Source organism: Epinephelus moara, chromosome 24 (genome assembly GCF_006386435.1).
Source record: "Epinephelus moara isolate mb chromosome 24, YSFRI_EMoa_1.0, whole genome shotgun sequence".
NCBI lineage: Eukaryota > Metazoa > Chordata > Actinopteri > Perciformes > Serranidae > Epinephelus > Epinephelus moara.
The window spans coordinates 43,114,221-43,137,338 of record NC_065529.1 but is presented as its reverse complement, the minus strand read 5'-3'; the positions used below and the strand labels follow the sequence as shown (position 1 = coordinate 43,137,338).

General features: G+C 41.0%; 2 protein-coding genes across 2 annotated transcripts in view; one reads left to right on the top strand and one right to left on the bottom strand.

Annotated features, from left to right (window-relative positions):
* stab1 (stabilin 1) overlaps positions 1-23,118 on the bottom strand; it is a 96,926-nt gene that overhangs the window by 57,175 nt on the left and 16,633 nt on the right. The window contains exons 10-27 of the mRNA XM_050038363.1: positions 22,429-22,556; positions 21,998-22,074; positions 18,522-18,644; positions 14,148-14,285; positions 13,678-13,749; positions 12,449-12,562; positions 12,009-12,062; positions 11,072-11,152; positions 10,801-10,959; positions 9,883-9,945; positions 8,338-8,430; positions 7,936-8,022; positions 7,747-7,858; positions 6,192-6,378; positions 5,159-5,252; positions 2,964-3,122; positions 2,425-2,520; positions 1,696-1,794 (exon numbers count right to left, since the gene is read on the bottom strand). Coding sequence (XP_049894320.1) covers positions 1,696-1,794; positions 2,425-2,520; positions 2,964-3,122; positions 5,159-5,252; positions 6,192-6,378; positions 7,747-7,858; positions 7,936-8,022; positions 8,338-8,430; positions 9,883-9,945; positions 10,801-10,959; positions 11,072-11,152; positions 12,009-12,062; positions 12,449-12,562; positions 13,678-13,749; positions 14,148-14,285; positions 18,522-18,644; positions 21,998-22,074; positions 22,429-22,556 — 1,936 coding nt within the window. The remainder of the gene's footprint in view (positions 1-1,695; positions 1,795-2,424; positions 2,521-2,963; positions 3,123-5,158; positions 5,253-6,191; positions 6,379-7,746; positions 7,859-7,935; positions 8,023-8,337; positions 8,431-9,882; positions 9,946-10,800; positions 10,960-11,071; positions 11,153-12,008; positions 12,063-12,448; positions 12,563-13,677; positions 13,750-14,147; positions 14,286-18,521; positions 18,645-21,997; positions 22,075-22,428; positions 22,557-23,118) is intronic.
* LOC126386195 (nuclear factor 7, brain-like) lies at positions 15,033-17,602 on the top strand. Its single transcript, XM_050038377.1, has 2 exons — positions 15,033-16,013; positions 16,060-17,602. Exons 1-2 carry the CDS (start codon positions 15,177-15,179, stop codon positions 16,669-16,671), a joined length of 1,449 nt encoding a protein of 482 aa, XP_049894334.1. The 5' UTR covers positions 15,033-15,176; the 3' UTR covers positions 16,672-17,602.

Genomic DNA, 23,118 nt, shown 5'->3' with positions numbered 1-23,118 from the left:
ATCCCTCCTCAGTTGCTCTTCCTGAGGTTTCTACCGTTTTTTTTTTCCCTGTTAAAGGGTTTTTTTGGGGAGTTTTTCCTTATCTGCTGTGAGGGTCCAAAGGACAGAGGGATGTTGTATGCTGTAAAGCCCTGTGAGGCAAATTGTGATTTGTGATATTGGGCTTTATAAATAAAATTGATTGATTGATTGATTTCAGAAAGAAGGTGTTTCTGTTGGCTGTTCTACAAATGCAGACGCATGCGTACATCCCTTCAGTGAGAGCCTGTTTCAAAAAGGAAAATGCACTTATCAAAAAAAGATTTGAAAAAAGGAAAAAGAAAGTCTGTCAACAAGTGAAAATAAAACACTTGTCAGTATCTGTGGAGCATTTCAGAGCTGGAGAGAAACAGTAGTATGTAATAGTTTACCTTTCTGCAAATCAAAGCTAAAGGCTCACAGCTGCAGCTCATGTTTATCTAGCTTATGTTAGCTAGAGCCTTGAATCACAGTGTGTCCTCTGCCTCACTCACCACTACTACAGATCACCTCGCTGGGAAGGGAGCTGGCAGCAGCTCTGTAGACGAATCCCCAGTCAATGGCCACAGCAACCCGAATCCACTAGTACAACCCAACTCCAGGGGACCAGAAAAGCCCTGACTCTCCCGCAGCCTGCTATGACACTCGGCACTGTGGGGTTTGCACTGGCCGAATTTGAGCCACCGCAGCCTGCGACCCAAGGTCTGTTTCCTGAGCTGCTGCCTGCTCTCCTCAAGGGGAAGCAATCCACGCTCCAATGAGGAGGGACTGTGGGGTGACCAGCTAGGTTATTCTTGTTTCATTTGTGGTCTGATAAGCAGAGAGAGTGAGAGCAGTGCAAGGAGGAGCTGAGGGAATGCGCTATGCACAGCTCTATGATGAAATAAGATTTTCTTTTTTTTTTTTAAATCAAAGTATGGGAAACACTGGGTTACTGTATGAAGTGCATGCATATGCACGGGGGATGGGGGTTAGGACATGGAGAGGAGAGCTGCAGGAGGAAGAGGGTGTATTTTCAAATTCTGACATGTTTTTTTTCACCTTTTCTAGAAAACTGCCTACCCCAGCTTTAACTCACATCACCTGATAAAATGACAAACGTTGCCAGCTGCAGGTGATATCAGCTGTTGCTTATTAATGTATTAATGTTAATTCTGTGAATAACGTAAACATGGATGTTGTCATATTTGTATGCTCTCTGAAAGTCGGCGTCTGTACTCTGCCAAAGATCATTTATGAGGACAGACCCTCCACTCACCACTGTACAATCAGAGTGGACTGAGTCTTTGTGAAGTTCCAACAACTCCAACAGAGAGAGACGTCTTTTCACTACAAGATCACTTCACATCAATTTTGGGATTTGAATTCGCTGAGATTCATCTAGTTTGACTTTTATCTTTATCATATCAGGACCTGCATTATTCAGTTTAAGCAGCTCATAAAAAATAAGGTGTGCCAAAGCCAGAAGGCTGCGGCTGCTTTTCAAAGTGTCGGATATATTTCAAAATGTCATAGTGATACATATTTAATCAACATATATCTCCTAAGTAATAAGTAATGGATCAGACTTGGTATCAGCAAATAACCAATATTAAAGGACTTGGATCAAGACCACAGACCAAAGAAAGTTCAGGCAGAGTTGGGACATCCCCACATTATACTGGTCTGAATATTTACCTCCAGTATTGATCCGTAGCAGATGATTCCGTCTCCAGCGTAGCCGTCAGGACAGGTACAGGTGTGAGCTCCACCCTCCTTAGAGAGCTCACACTTTGCCTGACAGAGTGTACAGAAGATAGGGATCATGGGAAATGTGACCTACTGAGGCCGCAACAATTTCACGACAGTAACCAATGCTCAGTTCTCATATCTTAATGAATGACTGAATCACTCATTACAAAAATACACATGTTGCACATCAGAGTCTTCAGATGAAGAAGAATCAAAACGTGAATCTCTGAAGGTTTGGAAATTATATACATTTTCCAGAGACATTGTCCAAGTTACTTCACAGACATTAATAATAAGAACTGAGAACTATTATCACTGAAAATAATTTCCTACAAAAGTGAGGTATGACCAAAAACTGTATCTCCACACAGAGGGAGACAGAACAGTGTTACAGCTGTGATTTTGGGATGCTTTAAGCACCACAAACCATTTACTACCTTTAACATGGAGGCAGAAATCTCGGCAGCAGAGATATTACTTTCTGTGTTTACTTTTGTTTGGTCTCAAAGACGAGCACTCAAAGTGTTTCACAAGTGCTTCACAAATATCCACAATAGGTGATGGGTATATAGTCAGCATGACCCATCCTTTAAATCCTCAGTGAATAAAAATCTTTCTCCATGGCCGACATGACACAAAGACAGTGTTCGTGTTTGTGTGTGTTTGTGTGTTTACCAGGTCATGGCAGCCTCCATTTCTCTTGAGGCAGGGGTTAATAAGGTCACATACGATACCGTTCCCCATGTAACCTGTTTTACAAACACACTCACTCTGCAGACACACAGACAGATATACCCATAAACAAACCAATCTCAACAGTGTTCAAAGATGTTTACAGTCAGGCAGCTGAATAGTAGCCACTTGATAAGACATATAGAAAATATGAAGTGATGAAAACAAAAACAAGTACACTTGGAGTAGGGGTAGTGTGGTAACACACACCTGAGTTGAAGAGGATCGTTATATTTGTTAAAACTGAAATGTGGGGAAAAAAAATCAAAAATGCTTTATAAAACACTGACAGCATCAGCTGACCTTTGAAGACAAGGACAGCTGGGCAGGGGGGACTGGGTGTCCCAAACATTTAGAAAACAGCCACAAAATTAGGAGAAAAATTAAAAATGTAAAAAAAAAAGGTTAATAACTGTTAACAGCTGTTCAGTTGATGATTTTAACTCACGCTTATTATCCATCATTATTTGTTAGTAACTGACCTGTCCAGGTCCGATGTGATTACAGTTGGCGTCGGGGCTGCAGCCTCCTCGACTCTCCAGCTGACAGTTGTTGATCTCCACGCACACTTTGCCGTCACCTGCCCAACCCTCATTACACACACATGACGCGTTACCTGGGCCCAAATGCACACACTCTGCCTGTAGACAGAGAGAAAGGATGTTATGAGGGCAGGAACAGTCCCAGACACAGACTGGCCAATCATAACGTAGCATCGGACCGTCTCAGACCAGGGTCCAACAACAACACAGCTGTGCTCCATTGACTCTAATGCAATCGTTTCAGATTTCCTTCATTTTCAGGCTGGTTTTGTGGATTTGGTGCTAAATGTTGTGCTCGTCGTGTGTTAATGATACTCGTTACCTGGAGAGGTTGGAAAAAGATATATGTTTCTTCCCTGTTCCAAAACCAAAATCAAACCCTGAAAAGTGTAGGGTTAGCTAGCTAGCTACTGAAGATATAGCCTACTGAATGTATACACATGCTGCTTTTGCTTTTCAATGATTATAACAGTGAAATAAAGACCGACCCTACTGTACAGGAACCAGTGAAGGGAAGCAGGGAAACTTTGCTGATATTCAACCAGCTCTGTGTCATCACAGTGTGTGCAGATGAATGTCGTTTGACTTTCCCCAGAGATCCCTGCCAGTCCTGTGGCGGAGGTCTGAGTGCTGGCAGCAGCACGGGGGTGAAGCCAAACACCGTTCATCTGCACACACTGCGATGCCACAAAGCTGGTTCAATATCAGCAAGGTTTCCCTTTATATTCATTGTCTTGTGTGGCGATCAGCAGTGATGTGGTGGTTCACTTTTACACTGTGAATATAAAGGGAAACCTTGCTGGTTCAATATCAGCAAGGCTTCCCTTTATATTCATTGTCTTGTGTGGCGATCAGCAGTGATGTGGTGGTTCACTTTTACACTGTGATCTGCAGCCTATAGTTCGGCTTTAGCTTCTAACTATCTTTGTCTTTTTAACCTGTTGTTGCTGCTGAGTCAGTTTGACATCCTGGATATATCCTTCAAACACAGACTGTAGACCCCTCTGTCTGCTTCTCTCTGGAATCACTGTTTTGTTCTCCAAAAATTTGATAATATTTCTTAAGGGAGTGCAGTTACTTACAGTGTGGGCTCCATGCTTACTCTGACAGCTTGTTGAACCATCACAAAGGGGCGGGGCTTAGTGAAAAGTCAGTGATCATGGTAGAAATATTAAATGTCCAGAGAAACTGGCAGTTTACCAGTGTTATATATTTGACATTTTCTGATGAATCCATGTGAACAGAGCATGATCCAGGACACACAGACGTGTCTGTTTATGTTCTGAGCAGATGTTTAGTGGATTTGGTTCTATCTCTTTTTCTCTGCCTCACACTTGTGAGACTTGTGGTCTGTGTTCAGGGACACTGAGGTAATGTTTCTGAGGGAGAGCTAGCTTGAATGTTTTGGAGGGCAGATCTGGCCCTTTAAATTTTTATCTCAGCCCATAATTGCTTGGTTTGCCTTTTCCTGTGAGATTTACTGTATAAACAAATTAAATAGTTCAGATCAAAGAGATGTTGTCTTTCAACGATACAAACATTATTCACGCTTGCATATCTTCACGCCCACCCGTTTTTAACACTTTGCTTATCTGTAAGATGCACTGAAGCTTATGACTGTGCAGAAATCTACAGCCAGGCTCCTGACCAAGACCAAATGCACCCTAGTTTTATTGTCTTTTCACTGGTTAACAGTTTCTTTTAGTGAATGCTAGTGTATGTTCAAATTTTGCCAGGTTACCATTGTTAAAAGTCGCCGGCAGTCAGCCCAGTGAATATATTTTCATATAACATATTGTCTTTTATAGTTACAGTTAACGAATAAAACCCTCCACAGTATGAACAGTGGTTACATGAGCCTCAAAACCAGCCACAACTCAGCCTTGAGCAGAGTGACTGTCCTCTACTGACCAATCAACAGACTGCAGTGTTCACAGCTCCACCTTTTAGTACCAGATCTGTGTGCTAGGTACCCCAACAGAGGGGGGGCCAAAAATGGGGACAGTATGGAACGGTTCCAGTGGTACCATCCACAACTTTTCACAGTGGAAACGGAAAAAAAGCGAACTGAACTGAACTGAACCGTACTGCTTGGTGGAAATGGGGCGCAAGTGGACACAGGCCCAAAGTCTTACGTTGGTGTCGCAGCCTCCTCGGTTGCTCTTCAGGCAGAGGTTGATGGCAGAACAGGAGTGACCATCACCCTCATATCCATCCCTACACACACACCTGGCGAAACACACACAAAGATTTTTGATTAACAAACTCAGCAGCTGTTGCAGTAACAGAAGAGTGACTGGTGTTGATCACCTGTGAACCCCTGCTGATAGATGCAGTTTATTTTGCAGAGAACTGCTGAAGAATTATTTCCCTGTTTACACATCAGAGAGGAAAGTGCTGCAGTGGTGCAGGTGGGGGATGAAAAACACCTGGATGAGCACCTGGGCTGCCTTCACAGTCAGGAAGCCGGTGAATCCTCCTGATGCTGCACAGGAAGAATCTACAGAAGCTACTGCTGCCATGTTTGAAGTTTATCATCCAGGATCACACCCAGGCTTCTAGCTGACCGCGCTGACATTACCACAATGTTGCTATGGCAGTTCTGCAAGGAACTTTATGAGGCTGCACTAAAGCAATATGGTGCTTTGTGCTAAATGCTATCATCCTCACAATAATGCCAGCATGTTGATGGTTAGCAGGTGTGATGTGTACCATCTTAGTTAAGTGCATAAGCATGCTAAATTAAAACTGAAGTAGAGCTTGAGGCTGATGGGAGTTTTTTTTAGTTTTGCACATATGTGGTCAAAAACCAAACAACTGAATTAACAGATATCTACCAGATGATGCACAAATGGCAACGTCCTGGTGGCACTAGAGGAAAAGTTAGGGGATCACCAGAGTCAGGAGGATTCATCCCTTTGGTACACATGAATATCTGTACAAAATGTCAAGGCAATCCATCCAGTAACTGCTGAGAAATTTTAGTTTTAGTCACAGATTAAAACAAAATTAAAATGTGTAAAGTTTTTGTTGACTAAAACTAACATGAATAAAATGATTACATGTGACTCAAACTAAAATAAACTTTTGTTAAAAAGATAAAAAACAAATCAAAATCAGGTGCCAAAATAAACATTTACAGTTGTAGTAATAGCAGTGGTATCTTACATAGTGTGCAGTCCTGTCTGTGTGCAGTATGCGTGGATGTGACAGTGTTCCTGCAGTCCATCAGAGTTGCAGGGCGTGGCAGTCCTGTCGCAATTGTCTCCGGAGTATCCCTCCACACAGGATCCTCTCCGACAAACACCACCGCTGCGCGGACGGTTATCGCACACGCCATGGACACAGTGACACTCTGAAGACACACACACACACACACACACATAAACACACAGATCAGGTGATCATTTCAAGTCACTCAGTAGAAAAATTCTAGAACAATATCACACCAGGCAAAACCCACCACTGAGCACTTTGTTTATGATTTCTATGTACAGGTTCTTTGCAGCCGCTGGATACAACAGGTCGACAAATTGTTAGAAAAAGTTGCATTTTTAAAGTTAGACACACAGGAGGTAAATTTACACACAGCAAATTACATCATAACCAACTGACTAGTTCTATCATTCATTCATTATGTGTAAGTGCTTATCCTGGTATAGGGTCACCTATCCCAGCTGACAGAGGGCGAGAGGCAGGGTACAGACAGGTCACCAGACTATCACAGGGCTGACACATAGAGACAGACAACCATTCACGCTCACATTCAAACCTACAGGCAATTTAATGTCACCAATTAACCTGCATGTCTTTGGACTGTGAGAGGAAGCTGGAGCACCTGGAGAAAACCCACGGTGATACAGGGAGAACATGAAAACTCCACACAGAAGGGCCCCAGCTGGCTGCTGAATTTGAACCTGGTTGAGATGACAGTGCTAACCACTGTATCACCGTGCCACCCCGAGCTCTATCGTCAGGTCAGAGTTTTCATTTGTGTACTACTTTGGTTTCTAACCAAGTCTATGCACAACAAATACATTCTGCTAATTGGCTAATGTTTGCGTGCCATCACACTAAATTAGGATGGTGAAGATGGTATATTAAACATTAAACTTGCTAAACATCAGCATGTCAGCCATGTCATTGTGAGTTTATTAGGATGGTGCTTTGTGCCTAAGTTCAGACTGAGAGAGGCATTACATGGCTGTCCAAAATCACTCCCTATTTATAATACAGTGCAATATTTTACTGTCTGCCATTGTTTTTGAGTTTCCATTGTGTGTAAATTTACTTACTATATAGTGCCCTCAAAAATTCCATTATGGAAGAGGTGTCCAAGGCATGAAATCCCATAATGCAATGCTCAGTATTTTATACAGTGCATCCTTTTTTTGCTTCTGACATATTTTTGAGTTGTTTTTTGTTGTTGTTGTTGTTGTTGTTTTTGCTCCTGACATATTCTAGACCTTTTCTTTCTCTCCTGACATGTTTTGGACATTTTTTAACTCCAGACATTTACCGCTGCAAGAGTCTAAAGCTGTCACTGATGACACAAAACGATGATGATTAACAGGGGTCCAAAATCTCAAATTACCACTCATTATAAACTACTGAGTGTCTACTACACAGTGAGTGGTGAATGAGAAAGTGATTTTGGATACAGCTGTAATCTTGTTTAGATATGTGAACCTTATAGCTTAAGTTGCTGATGAGGAGCGGTTACCTTCATCACACTTGTCTCCGTGCTTGGATGGATCCTCACAGATGTGGCAGGCAGCACCCTTAAGGCCTGGCTGACAGCTGCACGAGCCGTTCCCATGGATACCGTCAAAACACTGCACACAGTAAAAAAAATAAATAAATAAATAAACACATCGCTTGAGAAACGTGACAGACTGTGTTTGTTGCTCACCGTTCCTTTGTCGTAGCAGGGATGCTGGAATCCTCCAATACAGGGTTTACAGTCCGGACCGTAGAAACCTTTACAACACTGTGCTACCTGTTAAACACACACGCACAAATAGACACACACATTAAAACACAAAGATACTAAATGTTTCAGATAAAGGACTATTCTATCAGTTAACCAATAAGACCTGCACATTTTTAAACTATGCATATAATGGGAATATTGACTATAAAACTGACTTAATCTGTCAACTTGAAAAGGACATACTTTCCTAGCAGGGATTACTGGAGATAAAAACGTGAGATCTTTACATCAGAAACCTCCACACTCCATTACATAAAGCCATGGCAAAGATACATGGTGCACAAACAGAGACAACACAGTGACCACCTTTATAAAACTCACCGTTTTGGTGGCGTTGCAGAATTTGGCGCAGCCTGTACTGAGTGTCGGCCTGAGAGGAGATGTGACGTAATCACAGCCACGCTGATGAGTGTCCTGGAGACAGACACACACACTTATTAGCCTTCTGTTCTCGTCCGTATCGTACACCAGGTTTTGTTGGGTAGAAAGAAATATTGTGAAAAAATCTGCACACAAACTGCTGACCAGAGCACATGGTTTAACTGTAATGTAACAGCAAGACTTCCTGTATAGATTTTACTAATGTAATGCAGTATTTAACTGGCACACAAGATGAATTACAGCACAGACTAAGACCTGGTGTCAGAAATGTATCTAAACTCTCATGTTCTGTATCTAATAGTGGTAGGGGAACAAAACCTAATTTTAAATGCATCGCGATGTGGACATTCACAATTCAGCACCGATTCACAAATGTTTCTAAATGTTAGCTACAAATGTGACAGTGACGAAACAAATAAAGGTGGAACGTACTGGCAAGGGCAGAGCAGCCCTTGGAAAGTTTACACTGCACACACATTAGAGTGAACTTGTTATTTATCTTAACAAAAGGCAGCAGTTGCAAGCATGTTTTAATTTAATGTGTAAATGATGACACTGCGAGACGCAGGTGAAGTATATTGTAAATACTTTCTACACAATTACCCAGAGACTTACATTAATGGAGCAGAGCAGTGACAAAAGGAATGTTAACAAATGAGACCAGCTGACCAACACACACTGCAGCTATAAACAACTTAAACCAACTTAAAATAACTATATGATCAGTTGTTTCACCTCACAAACCCTCTGCACAGCCTACTCGGCTTCTTGGCTTTCCCTCATGCTGCAGAGAGGCTGCTCTCTGCTGTTAGCGACACACATAATAATAACAACACAGCAGAGCACACAGCCTCCCCTCATTTTGTTATTGTCATACAGGCAGGAGGCCTCAACGTGCAAAAAACTGGACCATTTATCTCAATTGCCTGTTATATTACATAAATGATTTCAGTATAATAAGGACACCAGCGAATGGTTTGGCAAACAGTATAGTAGAGAAAGAGACTGAAAATTGTGCCCCTTTTCTGATCATTCACTGAAAAATCATTTTTGTATTGAATCAGACACCAAATAATCAAAATTGGATTGAATTGTGAGGTTCTCAAAGATTGCCGTATTGGAAACAAGTGAGTTAGCCATCGTACAACTCTTTGTTTATCTGACACCATTTATAATCTGTGTTTTCATCAAGTGGATATAAACAATAAATTACATCATCACAACACTTTCTAACCCTCACCCCTTTAATCTGAAGGTCAAATATCACATCACAAATTTTGTTTACATGACCACAACTTCACTGAAAGCTCCTCCGTATATTTTTCACTGTGCAATTTATTAACCTCTGCTCATGGACTGTTGAACTGCTGGTATGATGTATTAATCTATTTGCAAAGATTTCCACATCAAGAGTCTTTTTCTACTGTATGAGATCCGAAGGCATCTGTGGAATAGAACAGAAGTGTTGCATTAATAATGTTTTACCATTTCAGTGGTTCCCTCTGGGCACTCAGTCTCATACAGGTAATTGCAGTGAACACATGGACCCTGAAAACACACAAATACACACGCTTACAACAAAAATAATTACCTAGCTTACCATGTTAGCATTACTGTCAGCTTTAAGGCTCTACCGGCCTGTTATATATTTACTCTGCGTGAAGATTGTAAATCTGGCAAAGCTAGCTAAAGTTATTTTGTCCATGATGATTATTACTCTCACAGCTGACATGTAGCCAAAGCAGTCAGTTGGAGATGATAATATTTTATTAAATAACGCTCACACACGCAGCCTGAATGCAAATATGCCTGTGTCCAGACTACACTCAACACTTCAATAACAGTGTGACATACTTATAAGGTACTGAGTTAGCCATATGGTGCTGGGAAGGAGTTCAGCCTCGAAGCCTCCCTTTTAAAGTTGTGTGGCTGAGCAAGAAGAAATGTAAATGGTGTTTGGTCCTAAGACTTGCCTCTGGTATTCTGTTTTATGTTTCAACAGACCCAAAACATGTGTTACTGTGATGAAAAATTTTTCCACCATATTTCTGAATAACATCACATTTAACAGAGAAGTCTTCACTTATAATAATAATATTGAAATGGGTCTTTGGGACATTTATGCCTGTATTAGACAGAAGACAAGAAATTAGAGGGGTTAACAAATGTGGTTCATGGCAGCTGCTGTTCTCCCCTTGGTTACAACATTGTCAATAATCATTTTAATTAAAAAAAAAAAAGTTTAGCCTTGTTGTTACAAACTGAAACGTTTGGTTTGGTCAGTCATCAGTCATTGTAAGTCTAGCCTACTGAACTCAGTGGCACATCAATTTTAATTAGACCTGTTGGGTCTAATGTTCAGTGACGAGAGTTTGATTTGACTCTATGCCTCCCTCTGCTCACCACGACGATCTTGCTTTCGATGACATCACAGCGGTGAGGCAGGATGGGGAGGATTGAGGGCGGGTACAGAAGCCCATCAATCATATGGATGATCCCGTTGGACGCCACAATGTTGGTGCTCGTCAGATGGAGGCCCTTCTCACCCAATAGAATCTCACCCTGGAAAGGGAAGGGGAGGAGGCAGCTAGTGTAAATAGAAATCATTAACATTTACTGAAAATTAGCTCAGAAACAAGTCAAATTATGATGAGAACCAATCAGAGACACTTACATCATCGGACACAGTGATGGAGACAATCTGATTGGCCATCGTCTGAATCTGACGGAGATTGGCTAACTCGTCAACCGTCAGCTACAGACAGAAAAAATAATCCATCAACAAACATGTTAATGAGTTGGTTGGCTTTTTTCCAACAAATATCATGTTGGACACAACAAACAATATCCTGATGATTTAGCTTCTCAGTGAGCTGATGTGAAGTATGGACCGAGGGTGCCATTGAAGGAACAGTCACGCGGTCATTAAATCTAAAGGTTTCATCCTCAGGGGAGCAGGAATGTGATCAGGAAATATGATAATCAGATATTAATATATTATTATTAATTATAATATTATTACTTTCATTAATGTTGTTGTAAGCTACTGCCATTACCATCTATCCTGCATCTCTCTCTGTCTCTGTCTCTCTCTCTCTCTGTCTCATTGTGTCATACGGTTTACTGTTAATTTATTATGCTGATCTGTTCTGTACGACATCTATTGCTCGTCTGTCCGTCCTGGAAGAGGGATCCCTCCTCAGTTGCTCTTCCTGAGGTTTCTACCGGTTTTTTTTCCCCGTTAAAGGGTTTTTTGGGGAGTTTTTCCTTATCCGCTGCGAGGGTCATAAGGACAGAGGGATGTCGTATGCTGTAAAGCCCTGTGAGGCAAATTGTGATTTGTGATATTGGGCTTTATAAATAAAATTGATTGATTGATTGATTGATTGATTGATAATTTCCCTCCAAAGATTAATATGTGGTCCACAGCAAGATATCTCATAGTCTAACAAGCCACTTATACAAAGTGTTGGACAGAAGGGCATTTCTGTCTTTGCCTTTTTCACACGCAGGACAAAAAAGACAAAAAGCAAGAAAGAAGCGGCAAGGACTGAGCAAACTGAGAGACAGAGGAATCAGTGGAGAGAGCGTAGGGTGAGGGGTTGTCTTACCACAGCCTGGGAGAAAACATGGTGTCTGAGGAGTTCCTGAAGTTTATGTTTGGCCTTAAAAAAGAGCAGAATATCATTAAGAAATCCTAATAATCCTCATGAATATAATGCTTGTTGACATCACACAAGAAAATTACTGAGCCCTTTTTTCTTTAAAAGAAATATATATATATATATATATATATATATATATATATATATTGGTCAGACATTTATAAGACGTACATTTTTTATAGAAACCCATGATTTTGGGGCTGAGAGCCACAAACATTGGCAGGAAGTCATCTAACACATTACTGGTTTTCGTCTTTTCATGGGATTTTTTGATTACAAAAAAATGCAGAATGTCACAACTGTGACAACTGTTTTTATTGTATGTTATCTGCACTAAAAACAAATACACAAATCAAATGACAAATCAAGTATTAATTAGAACCTACGTCGTGCAGCATGTACAAGATGCTGCCGTCTCTGGCTTTGTCCACGGCCTGGTTGGTGGGGATGAACACAGTCAGGGGTCCCGGACCTCGCAGTGGAGGGGGTGACCCACAGTTCTGCAAACATACAAGCACATTAGGCCCGTTTCCACTGAAGAAGTTCCTGGTACTATTTGGGGGGCAGGAACTACTACAGGAACGTCCTCTTGCTCGGCTCTCTGTATCTGATCAGAGCTGAGGATTTAGCATTGATTCCCATTTAGCACTGGTTCAAACTTATCTGACATTTGACATCCCTCAGTCACTGCTGGTACGACTCTTTGCATTCTCCCACACACATACAGTGTATATACACAAACACACATACATACAAGTATGCAGTTTACAATGATGACAAATTTTACCTTCAAATTTCTTTTTAATTTTTGAAACAATGAGTTCTTTATTTCCAGATAGAACTTAACAAAGCAGCTTCTTATTTCTGCCACCAGGTTTGCTGAAATGCTGAAACTGTCACTGGCAGATTGTATCAGCTGTACAGTAGCTAGCTAGTTGTATTGTTTAGGGCTGCCCCCTAATAGTCGACCACATGTTAGTCGACCGGAAAAGTCATTAGTCGGCAAGATTTCATTGGTCGCTTAGCCGCAGAAAAAAACAAAAGTGAAACTCTATTAGTAGCTGTGCCTTGTCAAAATAAATCAAAACCTATATGACTGGACCATGTGGGAATTTAATTTGAAAGGACAGACACAGGAAGTGGCCACGCTCAGCAGTCAGACAGGAGTCAGGAGTCAGCCCTAGTATTGTCAATGTTGGGTGAAAACAAGAATCTTGTAAAAGGGTAAATAAAATACACATGACGGCTACCTCATGTCCCTACATGATATCACACAAAAGACAGAGTCTAAGGCATTTTACTGTTTACATGTTACAGTAGAGCAGATCAGTACAGTCCTTACTCATTCACTATTATGTTTCTGGCATTAGAGGGGTAAAAAAAAAAAAGACACAAACCTCCAAACTTTTACATACGGACTATCTCTGTTATTATATTATGCACCTTGCCTCGGCATGTAGAGAGGCCCAAATACTGACAGACCTAGCTACTGTTGCTAAGCTATGATTGACCAATCACTGTTCAGGAGAGGGGTTAGGCAAACTGTCACTTAAATATGACTGATGTCTTCTCATCTGTGTGTTGTTATTAACCAGAACAAAACTTTGGCACTCACATCAACCAGAGACAGGAAGCGGTTGTACTTTTCATCCAGAGTCAGAATCTCTGCGATAGTCTTATCAGCAAACTGGACACAAGGAGAAGAAGACGATCAAATGATTAACGTTCACTTTCACACTGTGTAGACTGGATTTTTTTTATGCATCTAACAGTTAGCAGGAAATAACCTAGTATACATTTAACTGAACACAAATATAACATATTAATGATTTAAGACAGATCACTTTGTATTCAGCAAAACACTGAGCAGCAGAACAAAAACGTACAGAGCTCTTTTGATGAAAAAATGTTCACTCAGTTTATGTTGAAGCATTTTTTTGTATTATTCAAATGTTTGTTTTTGTTAAGCTCAGTGCAGATGCAGTTTATTTCCTGTGTGTGTGTGTGTGAGTGTGTGTGTGTGTGTGTGTGTGTGTGTGGTTTTAGGGAGTTTTACATATCTGGTGTAGTGACCTTTTAACTCACCTGTTCATCACGAAGAGGCCTTTCAGAAAGTGTGTTTGTGATTGGCCGGTCGATGATGTGGATGATCCCATTGGCTGCTGGCAGGTCTTCCTGAATGACAGTGTACAGTCTGCTGGGGTTCTCCATCAGGATGAACCTCTACATCAACCGGACAGAGATAATGAGTGTTTATGTGCACTTCAGTAACCTGGTTATTGAGACTTTCTGCAGTTTTCTAATTCCTTAAACATTGTGGAGACAGGAATTCAGGTCTATGCCCACTTTAAACTCAAAATATGTCAAACAGATTTGTAAATTTTTCACACATTTCCCAACGTTCAGTTTTTCAACTTTGGGGTTGAGGAAATTAATATTTTAGATAGCAAGTAACAGCTCCAAAAAAGAGCCAGGATATTTTTCCTTCTCTTTCTGTCGCTCTACATCATGTTAAGATGTTACAAATGAATCTGTGAGGAGGCTTTTAACATCTTAAGATTAAAGATTTTAACCCAGATAGGGTTAAATAACTAAATAAACCATGCAAACAGAGACAAACTAAGACTGCAGAAAGTTGGAAGTTATTTTATGCAGAAGTCTCCTTTAACCTGCAATAACTCGGTGGACAAATATCTTTTATGACAACACACACAAGAACCATGACGTTTTTTTCAAGTGGCTTGCAACATGCACCTGCTATGATAAACAAGAGCAGTCAGGAGAGAAGTCTTGATGAAGCTCCACCCCCTTTCTAACTCAGCACAGACAAACAGGAAACAGTTTATCATTTCTTGTTTCTGAGAGGAGAGACACAATGAGAGGCAGACGATAATATTTGTCTTAACACCAAAACTACCACATCCACTGAGGCAGAACAGCTGCAGGGGGAATACTGGCAACACTGGAATTACTGGAATACTGAAAATTGCATTTCAACCTGCTGCTGATTCCAGACAGTGAACTGGGTGAGGTAGAACTCAAAGTGAAAGTAACTTTCTTGACCAACTGGCTTTGTTTCTGCTTGCTGTGTTTTAAGCTTTGCTGTGAGACAAAATGTCTGTCAGAAGAGAGAATGATCTCTCCTGTGTTATCTGCCATGACATCTTCAAAAATCCTGTTGTCCTGTCATGTAGCCACAGCTTTTGTAAAGAATGTCTGCAGAAATGGTGGAAGGGGAAACCAACACGTGAGTGTCCGTGCTGTAAGAGAAGATCCTCAAAGAGTGAACCACCTCGTAACCTGGCATTAATGAACCTGTGTGAGGCCTTCTTAGTGGAGAGAGATCAAGGAGCTTCAGCAGAGTCTGAGACTCTCTGCAGTCTGCACTCTGAGAAACTCAAACTCTTCTGTCTGGACCATCAGCAGCCGGTGTGTATCCTCTGCAGAGATTCAAAGAGACACAACAACCACAGATTCAGACCCATCGATGAAGCTGCACAGGATCACAAAGAGGAGCTGCAGAAATCTCTGAAGACCTTACAGGAGAAGCTGAAGCTGTTTGAACAAGTTAAAGGAAACTGTGACCACACAGCACAACATATTAAGGTCCAGGCCCTACACACAGAGAGGCTGATTAAGGAGCAGTTTAGGAAACTTCACCAGTTTCTACGAGATGAAGAGGAGGCCAGGATCTCTGCTCTGAGAGATGAAGAGGGGCAGAAGAGTCACGTGATGAAGGAGAAGATTGAGGCTCTGAGCAGAGAGATAGCAGCTCTTTCAGACACAGTCAGCGCCACAGAGGAGGAGCTGAGAGCTGAAGACGTCTCATTCCTGCAGAACTACAAGGCTGCAGTGGAAAGAGTCCAGCAGCGCCCCCTGCTGGATGATCCACAGCTGGTCTCAGGAGCTCTGATAGATGAGGCCAAACACCTGGGCAACCTGATCTTCAACATCTGGAACAAGATGAAGAAGATGGTCTCCTACACTCCTGTTCAACATCTGGAACAAGATGAAGAAGATGGTCTCCTACACTCCTGTGATTCTGGATCCAAACACAGCGGACCCAGAACTTTTCGTCTCTGACGATCTGACCAGTGTGAGATCTGGAGAACGACGACAGCTTCCAAAAAACCCGGAAAGGACCAAATTCACCTGCTCCATCCTCGGCTCTGAAGGATTTAACTCCGGGACTCACAGTTGGGACGTTGAGGTCGGGGACAACAAGGACTGGGAACTGGGCATGTTGGCAGAATACATCCAGATGAAGGGACGCCTACAGTCTGGATTGTGGAGAATTTTGTTCTCCGATGGAAAACTCACAGCGTTCTCCTCACTAGATCAAGAAAAAGATCTGCCACTGAAAAAGAAGCTCCAGAGGGTCAGAGTTTATCTGGACTTTGAGAAAGGAAAACTGTCATTCGCTGATCTTGATACTAACACACACATACACACCTTCACACACACCTTCACTGACACCCTGTTTCCGTACATTTACACTGAGAACCACCTCCCACTGAACACCCTGTTTCCGTACATTTACACTGAGAACCACCTCCCACTGAAGATTTTACCAGTGAAGGTCTATGTGGCAGTGGAAAAGCGCAGTTAAAGATTTTTATGATAGGGTTGGGCAGTAAGACAATATGTACCGTGACATAAAATTTGTCAGCAGTCATTTCTGTTGACTGTTCACCAAGGTATCTTATTAATATGTCTGGTTTTATTGGGCCACTGGGAGCAACACTGGGTGGAGGCTGTTTAGGGCAATGTTGAATTTACAGGTTTATTGCATCAATGTGAAGAAGTACTCTGATTTTATTTATGCAAGTTATTATGATGGCTTCTTCCTCTCATATTACAATGCTAAAAAAATACTACATTGGCAGGATATATAAAGAATGGTGTGCTATGACTTTGGGTAGTAATGTGGATTTTTTTTTTCTTTCTATAAAGACTGGGAAGTCCTTTGCAAGGCATGATCAAACATGTACACGTTGTGGTATACAGATGATGAGCTACTGCAGAATATTTGCGTTGAAGATGTTAAATGTGCCTTTCTAAAACAAGTCTTTCCTCAACTCCCTTAACATTGTTTTCACTTGAAATAATCACCAGCATCAGAAACTTGTAGGAGAAAACACAAGCAGGCCAAGCTGACAAATATCACTTTGTGTCATCTCATGGTATCTCTGTAGCCGCTGCCCCTTGACGTACATTTTAAAATCAGGCTTAACAACATACCAACTACAGGGCTTATCACTGTGTGCGAGACAGCTAACACATTTGTTACCAGTTAGAAAGCGGCATTGCAGGCACATTTGTTAATGCCTTAAACCTGCAAACATTTGATTTCAGAAATGTATAAGCTGTGTTCAGGCTTTCCCACGCATTAATCAATTGGTGGTGCAACACTACTACATCTGCATTTGCTGTCACATTTTAGTTTAGACATTAATGTCTGTAGCAGACACCAAATCAATAACTTGTGTTTTTATTGAGATTATTCTGATTGTGGAACCAATAAAAATTAAGTGGAAAGTTTACACAGACTTTGTGCTATGTCCTTGTGATCATCTTCAACTATCTAGACATTTTGAACATTTATACCTCATGAGCACTTTTCCCATCATCAAAATTTGTTCCATCAACAGTTTGGCTGCTGTGACTTTTTTAACTCTACTACTACTACTGTTTTAACATTTTAAAAACCATGTCAAACAAATGAAGCTTTGCCTCAAGTTTTGAGGCTCAGCAATACATCAGAACGTAACACTGCCTTCTGAATTCAAAACTTTAAATTGTTGTAAATCTTAACCTTACATGTGTGAATGCAAGAGAGAACAAACTGGCATGCAACATCTTTTTAAGTCATTAACACCAAGTTCAAATATTCCCAAAATTGTAGCATGTATGCAGATTTTTAAACGCCAAAAACCTGTTTAAAAAAAAAAAAAAATTGTCAACAGACTGCTTTCCCATTGACACTAGACAAGAGAAGTATGTCTTACCATTTTGTCACATTTAATGTCACAGGCGGGACAGAAAACAGGTTAGTAAACAGGAAAAAGCAGCCTGGAGGTCAGTGGAAATGACACAATGGTTACTTATTTTTTACATCTCTTACTTATGAAGTCTCTCTTTCAAACTCTGTGCAGACTAAATTTTGAAAAATGTCTGACTGTATTTTGTGGCGGCCCATCATTCCATTGCTCGGGCAAGGTGGCTAAAATTAGTGCTTCAACCCAGGCGTTGTATTTCCATCACTGCCGATCAGAGCCGAAGCCAATAAATACCTGTGACTACTTCAGATTCTTCTGTCCCGGGAATGAACGCAAATTGTAGCCTTTCCCATCAAATACAAAAGCCAGATGTCAATGGGTGTTAGTGGAATTTTCCCAGTGGAAAAGGGGCTGTAGTGGTTGGTAACAGGGTTGTGGAGTTTGGAGAGGAAGTTGGTACCTTGTTGCCTTTGCTCCTGAACCTGGCTCCGCTGTACAGGTTGAAGTCTTGTCCCTCCAGATCCTTGTAGAGGTGTTGACCCAGGATCAGGTGGTTTTTACACAACAGCTCCTCATTAACACCCTGTAGAGACAGTGTGGGTGAGTAGATCACTAAAAAGGAATCTATTAATTCATTTTCGTCCTACTAGTTATTGACAAGAAGCTCTTAGAGGTTGATACAACTGTTCACCGAACAGGCAGTTAGCCCTGTAATCACAGGAACATCTGCACACTCTCTCTCAAAAATATATAAAGTGTAAAAGTTTAAAGGCTCACAACTGGGAAATGATACAAAGCTGCAATCTGTGAATGAAACGAATCCAGCAGAAGTCTGACTGATCCAACAACAAAAGACATTCACTCACACAGTGAAAGTGACAAAAAGGCCCAAATGATTCTAAGATTATGGTGCACTATGATACACAAATGTGATGTGGCCTGGGATCATAGGGTGTTTTGGGTCTTTTAACATCAGACATCTTTGCCCAGGGTTATTCAGACCCCAAAGATCCCTCCCTCTGACCCATAGCCATGTGGAGACTCTCAGCAGCCTCTGGTCTGGTCCTGATGTGGTCAGTAGCTCTGTCTGGTTTTGTATTTGGTCTCGTTTTCTGTTTTTGTCACTTTCACTACATAGATTTTTTTTTTTTGAATCAGTCGGCTTCGTCTTTGATTTCCTTTTTCCCTTCCTGTTGCAAAGGTCTGACCAAATCATTGACTACTGCCATCAAATTACAATCAGCGATTCACAGAACTGCCTACTCTGTCTCTGAGCTTCCGAAATTCTTTTCAGCCTCCAGAGTTTTTCCAAGTCATGAGGCAGTTGAAAAGTACTCTGACCTGTGAAGTTGATTTCACCACTTATGTCTGTAAACCAGTCAAAAGCATTCAGAAGCAGAGTTGTACACAAAGTAAATAAGAAGCCAGATTTTGACTCGATGTTGGAAAAAAGAAAAAATGTACCCCACATTACGATTCTATGGCTTTGCAGTTGATCAATAAAGCAAAATAAAAAAATATATATATCTAGTGTAGAAAGATGTTATATTATTTTATTTTTAGCGCTTAGTTACCTTTTTCCCTTTCCTCTTGCTTCCTCTTGAGCTGCTGTAATGTGGGAATTTTCCTGGTGTGGGATTAATAAATCTTATCTTATCTTATCTTATCTCATTGTCTCTGGTGTTATATTTCTCAGCTGAGCTTCCTCTGCCAGGCTCAAGATCGCACACTAAACTCTTCTTTGTTGGCACTGTTGCATAGATAGAAAAAAGACACACTTATTTGTGCAAGTTAGCAAAAAGAAAAGACGTGTGTTTCAGTTTTGCCAAAGTGATGAGATTCATTGCGGTTCAACCCTGCACCATAACTAAAACCACTGAGACACAAGTCATCACTGATTTTATCAAGTTGGGGTGGAAACCTTTTCAGTCTGAAACCCACACCTCCCCTTTATAGTCTGCAGGTCCCCCTTAGTGTTTTACTGTTTTGAGTTCTTGCTTTATATTCTAAAAATTAAAATGTCAGGTTTCTATGGTTACCTCAGATTTCACAGTCAGTATGTCTGTGTTTGTGTGTGCGTGCGCCCAGAGGCCTCACACTCTGGTTTGTTCTAGTTTGTACTGACCATCTGTCACTAGTTGTGTCTGTTTTCAGGACGGGCTGAGAGCGTGTGTGTGTTTGTGTGTGTGCGCTCCTGTGTGTGATCTGTTTGGGTGACAAGGCGACGAAAGGATTGTAATTTAAATCTGTCATCATCTGACATTCTTTGTTCTATCTGCTGACACTGTTTCATTATGTTTGGTGATTTAAAGCTGCAGCATTGTAACTTTTATAACAAATAACTTTTGTCATATTCGCTGAAACTGTCACTGTATCCACACAGCACTAAATGAGACAGATAACCTGTGGAAAAAAACAACATATTCCTCTCCCTACTCTATTGCCCTGTAGCAATTCCAATGGCCTTTCCGTATGCGAATGAAAACAAGCAAGCAAAGCAAGGGTCAAACTGTCAAACTAGGCAGCGCTCAAACATGAATCAAAATTCAGTTATTACATTGTCTATTTCTCGCCCAATTGTTTTCAGAAACAGGTCCGACCAGAGGGCAGAGCTTGGTACTTCCATCGACTATGTCCACAATGCCAACTGGGTCACAAACTTAAAGCTAAACAGTACACTTAAATATGTTTCTGAAAACATTTGAGGCGAGAAATCAGCACTGCTTAGTTTGGCAGTTTGACCACAGCTCATAAGCATGACTGATAGCTGTATAAAGCCCCGTTTCCACCAAACACTTTCAGTATGGTACCTTTGGAACCAAAAGTAACCGCAAACAGTACTCTTTGATGTGGGCGGGGTTGTTGTCACTCACTGCTTCATCCAGCACTCACTGTAGTTCCTCATTACCCGTGACACAGAGGGAAGTCTGCACCTTGTCTGCATGCCGAAATTTTCAGAGCAAAATAAAACAGGCTGCAGTGAGAGTCTCTGTCTATAGGAAAATGGGGATGGTACATAACGGTTCCATTGGTACCATCCACAACTTTTCACAGTGGGAACAGAAAAAATGCATTCCGAACTGAACTGAACCGAACTGCTCGGTGGTAATTGTCTCTGATTGGTTGTCTTCAATGTGCCGCAGTAGATTCAAGCAAATGCTATTGGAAGCAGTAGAAAGAGGAGGAGGGACGTCATTTTTTTTAACAGATTATTTGTCTCATGTACTTCTTTTAGAATATAGTGAGTTTAACTATGACAGTTATTTTCATAAATTATACCAACTGCAGCTTTAAGAAACCTAGCAACAAATCAAACAACATTATAACAGTAAATTTAGATGTGCAGCAGGATGTCAGACATTTTGAAAGGAAACCTGCGGCACAGTGAGTCATCAGAGGTGCAAAGCCGCTCGATGATGTTGAAGGTGAGAAAATATGATGTGCATGTCCTACAGCTAGGAGGAACAACACCTCAGCCAAATCAATTAAGTAGTTACAGGTTCCTGCAGTAACAGTGCGGTTAATTTCCTGATAGAAAATTTTAGGTGACAGACAGTTAGAGTTCTGAATGTTTAACTAAGAAACATCCAATCACAGAGCTGCTGAGTGCTCCTCTTACTGCAAACTGAGGCTAAAGATTGCACTTTTAAATCACAGTTTAAAATCAGTTCATTTTCACATTCAGGGGTGGATTTTGTTTCCAACCGTTCTGAATTTGAAACAGTTGAAACTCACAGTTCTTTAGAGGTATTCACCAAAAAGCTGATTTCACAGAAGCAAAGGTGGAATACTTCAAATAAATCTTTAGTATGTTTACAATATTTAGGAGACTTCTGTGTTTCTGTCCTGAAGAACACTGAGGAGATCATTAAAAGAAAACTGTGTAATGGTAACAACACAAACAGGTGGTAATCTACAGACAGACGGGTGACTTACTGTCAGAGGTGTTTTCAGCAGGGGGATGAAAGCTGTGAAGGGTCCATTGTGACTCAGCAGCAGCATACAGCCTTTCTCTGTAACAAACACATGCATAATTATACCAAAAGTCCAAGGTCACAGCAAAGATACAACATAGCAACAATAAAAAGTGGCAACAAGCAGAAAAATCACATCTTTTCTTTCACAATAATGTTAAAAACATAATTCTGTGGTCTCACATTTTTGCTTATTTAATGAACCCATCCAAAACGTTTTGAACGTAACTGTACTTTCATAACTGAGATAGAAAAATAATAATTTGGTCTTGAATCAAATCATCAACAAATTGAAGTGAATTTCTGTTAAGCCAGTGATTCACATCACTGAAGTGGTACAGTACAGTGTCGTATAACAAACATTTTTTAACAATGTATTTGTGATTCTTTTACCAAACATGGCGACAGTTCCAGTCAGATTTTCTCTCTGGCTTCCACTCCTGTCCAGCTCTATCAGCCGCTCCATGAGGTTACCATAACAACGACGTCCATCACCAATCTGACCCGCCTCACACACACACCTGAGACAGTGGGGTAAGAGGATGGGGTTGACAAATGACACTACAATACACACACGATCACTCAAACTGACAAACAGCTAAAGCCAGAGAGAGCTGAGGGCCGTTGACATGCTGTGTTTTTTTGCACCCTCATATCCACTGTTGTCAATGTAGACGTGGGGAAGGCAAGCTCGAAAGCCGGAGCACCACCGCTGCTGTCTGGATGTGCAAGTGTTTTCAAGGGCCTATTGCAAAGGCGCAACTGCTGCCCCTTGAGATAAAGTTCAAGTTTGGGAACAAAGCAATGTGCACAGCATGTCATGTGACGAGGAACAACCACTCACAGCCGGCAGATAGCTTTTCTGTCTCCAGTAAATACCAGCCTGTGGTAAATATAATAATAATACATTTTATTTAAAAAGCGCTTTTCAAAGTTCTCAAAGTCACTTTACAGAGACAGTTCAAACACATCAAATAAAACAACAATTATCAGCAAAGACATCGAAGACAAAGAGGAATAGTAATGGGAGTGAAAAAACAAGGAAATAAGTAAATGAACAAAAGTAGCTAAACATTAAAAGCA